Source organism: Sylvia atricapilla, chromosome 13 (genome assembly GCF_009819655.1).
Source record: "Sylvia atricapilla isolate bSylAtr1 chromosome 13, bSylAtr1.pri, whole genome shotgun sequence".
Classification (NCBI taxonomy): Eukaryota; Metazoa; Chordata; class Aves; order Passeriformes; family Sylviidae; genus Sylvia; species Sylvia atricapilla.
This window is the reverse complement of record NC_089152.1, coordinates 7682333-7687732: the sequence shown is the minus strand read 5'-3', so window position 1 is coordinate 7687732 and position 5400 is coordinate 7682333. Positions and strand designations below refer to the sequence as shown.

The 5400-nt window shown below is 56.5% G+C and overlaps 1 protein-coding gene across 2 annotated transcripts; it reads right to left on the bottom strand.

Moving 5' to 3' along the window:
- Window positions 1-1678: 1678 nt before the first annotated feature.
- AEN (apoptosis enhancing nuclease) lies at window positions 1679-5126 on the bottom strand. Of its 2 annotated transcripts, none has more exons than XM_066328302.1 (4): window positions 5051-5126; window positions 3904-4583; window positions 3420-3620; window positions 1679-3056 (listed from the first exon to the last, which is right to left on the bottom strand). In XM_066328302.1, exons 1-4 carry the CDS (start codon window positions 5100-5102, stop codon window positions 2853-2855), a joined length of 1137 nt encoding a protein of 378 aa, XP_066184399.1. In that variant the 5' UTR covers window positions 5103-5126; the 3' UTR covers window positions 1679-2852. The 2 variants fall into 2 exon arrangements, with proteins under 2 accessions (XP_066184399.1, XP_066184398.1); XM_066328301.1 differs by having other exon boundaries at window positions 3904-4580; window positions 5051-5089.
- Between the last annotated feature and the right edge of the window lie 274 nt (window positions 5127-5400).

Here is a 5400-nt window from a genome sequence, read left to right as displayed (position 1 = left end):
CAGGGAGGGCATTTCAGCAGGAAGGTTAAATCAGTGCATGGTCAAGATTTCAGAAATACTTTTTTCCCCTCAATTCTGCCTTAGGCTGATGGCAAGGCAGGCTGAGTCACAGCCTGATTAAGCCTTCTCCAGGTTCACCTCAACACCCTTGTGGTCTTACATCAACCATCACAGGGCTTAGTGCCAGGCAGTGAGACAGGGGAGCTGGAGGGGCAACAGGCTGGGGCTCAGGTGGACAAAATAATTTAGGAGTCATGGAGTGCCCCATCCAAGCTCTCCACAAACTCATGTAGACCCCGAGGGGATGTGGTTACATTGGCCAGGTTATACGGCCATGAGCAAAGCTCTGATCCTTCCTCCAGGCCTGCCTTCCCAGGAGCAAAACAGCACTGCTGCATCACTTTTGGAATGCCACCATCTACTGACAATGGGATGAAGAGCTTTCACCTTTTCTACAGCTCTGCTTCCCTCCTGCCACCCTGGGGGAGGTGGAGATGGCAGAGGGGAGGGAACAGACCTGCACCAGCTGTGCTCCTCCTGCACCCCTCTGTGTGCCCTGTGGGGCTCAGGTGCTGCTGACGTTGCACAGCTCAGCTGAGCTGCACCCTGAGGCTGGCACAGAGGGTGCTGCTGGCCCTGTTTTACAGCTTGCTCTGTCAGGAACACACCTGGGACAAACTGGAACAAGCAGGAATTAAAGGCCTACCATCGGGCCATGTTTCGTTTCCTGTCCAGACCACGAGCCCATGGCAGAACCCAGGTTATTATATCTGCTGAAGGATGGTTGTGTTTGGGCCACTGTGAGGACAGAGATTTTCGGATGTGTCTGACACATTTCAAAGCATTTCTGAGCTGTTCCTGGTTTCCTCTGCCAGGCAGGGAGGAGTTAAGATGGGAAGTGCAAGATGTGTCTGGTAATGGCACTGATGTGTGCGTCAGGTGTGTCTACGTCACCCAGCCTTGGCCGCTTCCCAAGGCTGGGGCTGAGCTCTCCTTACCTTCCCCTGGCTGAAGGGAAAAGCCTGGGATGGTCTAGGCTGGCTGACAGGGTCACGGACTCCACTCCAGTACTGGCTGATGTACCCACTGTGCCGCACTGGGCTCCCAAAGTCCCCAGGGTGCTGGCAGCCCTCCAGCCTGCTCTGCCACCTCCCATCTCACAGCCCAGGCACTGGGACTGTGCTCAAAGGATTCACCCAAGGGCTGCCATTAAGGCATACAGAAAAAAAAAAAAAAATCAATTTTCTGTAACCATGGCTGTTCAGTTCCCTGGGGAATCAGGTAACTCCCTGTGTCCAGCCCCAAACCCCAGCTGGGGCACATTCCTGTAGCCACAGATCACCTACAGGCAGAGTCACTGCAGATAAGCATTGCCCTGTCCCCACACACCGAAAGAGCCTGTGCCACAGCTCACATTCCCACAGTGATCTTGCTCCCAGACCCTGGGCTCTGGCTGAGCCCATCCCCTGCTCCTCCTGCCTTTACAGGGGTGTCCCCAGAGCAGAGGGGACAAGCCTGTACCCCAAGGAACAGCCTACTCCAGCCACTCAGAGCACCTTTTCCAGTTGCAGGTGGGTTCAAAGCCCTAGAACATGGCATGGTACATTTGCCAACCTCATCCCTGCCCTCTCACTCCTGGAGAACTGCCAGATCAAATCATGCAGAATATACACAAGGGTTTCAGCCACAAGAGTTTTTAATTCAGAATTGGACAATTTTGTGAATAATTTATTTTAAATGAAGTGCATTCAATGCTCTTGTCCAGGCTGGACATTGATTAGACCCAGACTTTCCTCTTGAACTTCATTGTGCAGTTGTATCCCGATAAATCTATGGGGCCTGACAGGATTCATCCAAGGATCCTCTCAAAGCTGCTCAACTACTTTTGAGCAGTCTTGGGAATCCAGAGGTCCCAGCTGACTGAAAGCTGGCAAATGTTGCCCCCATTTTGGGGCAAGGACTTGGTGACAGGTAAAATCAAATGGAAAGTGCTTTTCTGGGAGGTATTGAAAAACACCTGGAGCACAATGTAGTCATTGGTCACAGCCAGTATGGCTTCATGAGGCCAAAGTTCTGCTCCTTGAACCTGATTTCCTTCTATAACAGGGCACCCACCTAGCTGGTCAAGGGACACCAGGTGGTATCTTTTTGGACTTAAGCAAAGCTTTTGACACTGTCTCTCACAGTATCCTTCTGGACAAAATATTCAGCACACACCTGGAGCTGAGCCCTGGAAAAAGCTTCCCAGGGAAATGATCACAGCACCCAGCATGACCGAGTTCAAGAAGTGTTTGGACAAAGCTCTCAGGCACATGATGGGAATCTTTGGGAGTCCTGTGCAGGGCCAGGCATTAGACTCAATAGTCCTGATGGATCCCTTCAAACTCAGCATATTCTATGAGTCTATGAAAGAAAGTGAGGAGCAAACTGTATGTTTACTGGCCCAGACGCTTTGCAGCCTTTGAGCATCAGCAAAACACCTCAGTCCCTCCACAGGAAAACTTGCCCCTTGCTGTCTGGGAGGAGGACAACCCCACAGAAGGCATGGAGGGTGTTGGTAGCCCCCATTACATGCCCACAGAGGCTCCTCCAGGCTGACACAGAACCCTGCTCATCCCCAAGTGACAGATGAACACAGCGCAGTCACTGCCCTTATTTCTGTGTGACAGCTCAAGGCTGCAGACAGCATTTTTAGGAGACTGCTTGTATCCAGATGTCACCATGTCTCCATCCCTGAGCAGGGCTGCGTGCTGGGCACAGGCCCCAGGGGAGGAGGACAGCAGTCACCTCCACCTTGAACAGCTGAAGGCACCAGGGTGGCCCAGAAAGCACAGAGGAGATGCTGTCCCCCATCACAGGCTGCTTGCCATCAGGTCTGTGGGCCAGTACTGGTCATCCAGGTACTGGCTGCTGTCTGCAGCAGGGTCTGTGACGGGGCTGGGGGGCCGGGGGGGCAGGCTGTCGGCCAGCTCCTTCTCCCACTGCACCTCCACCAGTCTGTACAGCTCCATAGCTGTCTGAGCGTCCTCCACCGATGAGTGTCCTCTGCAGCCAACCTGAGAAAAGGGGGGAAAAGCCTCATTACATAAAAGGGGCAGCAAAAATCTCACAGGTCATGTTGTCTGCTTGCCTGGAAGGACACAAGTACTGCGGGTTTTGGAGATGGCAAAGGTTTGATGTAGCCAAGGCCATACATGTATCTCTTCCCCCTTTGTTGGAGAGCACAGATCTTGTCCCCATTTTACTGAGATGCTTAATGGTCAGCTTGGGAGGTCCTTGGGTCTCCCAGCTTATTTACAGCCTGGAGCACTGGGTGAACGAGGTTCATCTCCACCTCACAGAGAACACACATGGACGTGGGAGGACCAAGCTGAGCACACAGGTTCATAGCTAACCTAGGGTTGTTTTCTGGTGCTTACCTGGATCTTTTTATGGAGCAGGAACCTGGCCAAGTTCTTGAGGGACACATTAGCTCCAACAGGCAGCCCTGCCCTCTTCTTCAGCACAGGGCTCTGGCTGGTGTCTCGAGTCCTGTCTTTCGGGTGGAAGTACTTCAGGGCTTGGAAGTCATGGTGGATGGCGTGTCCTACCACAATCTTGTCTTTCAAGATATTCAGGATCTGGAAGAGTCACAGAGGGTTAGACAGACACCACAGCGAAAGAAACATCACTTAAGAATAAAATAAACCATTCTGCATTAAATTCAGCTCCTTGGCTTCTAGATTTCAGGTTCCCAGAAGGAATAACAAGCAAGCAAACCAACCCACTGCACAGCTTCAGAGGCTCCCATTCCTGTGTTGTGCCTCACAGCAGCCTAGCACAGGCCACCAAGAATCCCAATTTGTTTTTGACAGACAACACAGACACTTTTTGGCATTTTTTAATTTCTCTTTTTTTCCTCACCTCTGCCTGGGCAGCTCTGAAGGGAATTGCATTCTTCATGTGCTGCTTGGTGATGCCACTCCAGCGTGTCCGGTAGTCCACGATGGGGAGCTCAGGCTGGACATACTTGTCATAGATGACATCCCCATCATAGCTGACCACGGAGCACCGTGCCAGCTCGCTCAGCCTGCCCTTAGGACCCGTGCCCACCATCTCACAGTCGATGGCCACGTACTTGCCGGGGCGCAGGACGAGGGAGGATGTCCGCACCCTCTTGGAGCTGCCGTTCCCCTGGGACAGCAGCACGGAGTGGTGCCTGGCTATGCTGTCTGGAGAGGCAGATGGAGACAGGGACGCAGACATGACCCGTTTGGGCTTCGGGACCTCGTCACAGCGCAGTGCCACGGTGCCATTTGCCTTGGTGAGTGTAGTGTGTGCCTCCAGCCCCGGCTCAGCAGTCTGAGTGCCCAGGCGCCCATGGGGGCTCAGCAGCCCCTTCTGCTCCAGCACTGCCCGGCGCTCCATGAACCGCTGGTGCTTACGGCTCTTCTTCTTGCTGCGACCTTGTGGCAAGCTGGGACCCTTCGGGGCCTGAGCGCAGCCCCCCGGGGTGGGGACATGGGTGCCTTGAAGGGTGGGCGCGGAGACCTTCGGGGCGGGCAGCAGCGGGGTCATCTGTCCTTTGCCTGGTGGCATTCCTGCTGGAGCATGCACGGGGGGACATGAGCGCCATGCGGACCCCCCGCTCCCCTGTCAGAAAAGGACGCGCACACCCCACGGCAAACCGGCCCCCCCGCGGCGTGACACAGCCGGGAGCTATGGGACAAGGGAAGGGGGGGAGGGGACACGGACACACTGTCACACCCTGTTCCCCCCACTGCCCGGTCCCAGACCGCGCCATTCGGGGTCCCAGGGCTCTGCCCACGCCCTCGCCCATCCGCAGCCCCCTGCCCACCGCCCTACCCCCTCTGTCCACCCCATTCCGGGCTCCCTAGGGCCCTGTCTGCCCATTACCCGGGCCCTCTCTACCTCGCTCCTGGCCGCAGCTCCCTGCCCGCCCCGTTACCCATCCCCAGGCCCCTGCCGGCCCCCTGCCGGCCCCCCCCCGGTCCCCCCGGCCCCCTGTCCCCGGCGGTGTCCCCGCTGTCCCCGCTGTCCCGGCACTGACCGCTCCCGGCGCGGCTCACACGTGTCCGGCCCGGAAGCCGCCGCGCGCACATGCCCGGGCAAGTCCCGCCGTGGCCACGCCCCCTGATTCCCCATTGGCTGCGCCGAGCCGCTGATTTGCATACGGGGGCGTGGCTTCTGCCGCCCCCTCGGGTTTGGGGATTTTGGGGGTTTTGTGGGAGTCTCGGAGCCCCACACCGGGAGCTTCCGGCCCACACTGGGTGATGCTCAGGGCTTCAAACCTGTCCCACCTCTTCCCCTGGTAGAAAGGGACCTTTCGTGGCGGTGCGGGGTGGGATGCCCAGCTGCACGCCCTGGAGCGCAGCCTGGCAGTGATGTGCTGCAGTTTTC

Excerpts from the sequence above, each read along its gene's own strand:
- AEN (XM_066328302.1), bottom strand. The coding sequence starts at position 5,102 with ATGTGCGCGCGGCGGCTTCCGGGCCGGACACGTGTGAGCCGCGCCGGG. Across the intron at positions 3,621-3,903 it reads TCAGAGCTGCCCAGGCAGAG|ATCCTGAATATCTTGAAAGA; the intron begins GTGAGGAAAAAA and ends TGACTCTTCCAG. Across the intron at positions 3,057-3,419 it reads TGCTCCATAAAAAGATCCAG|GTTGGCTGCAGAGGACACTC; the intron begins GTAAGCACCAGA and ends CCCTTTTCTCAG.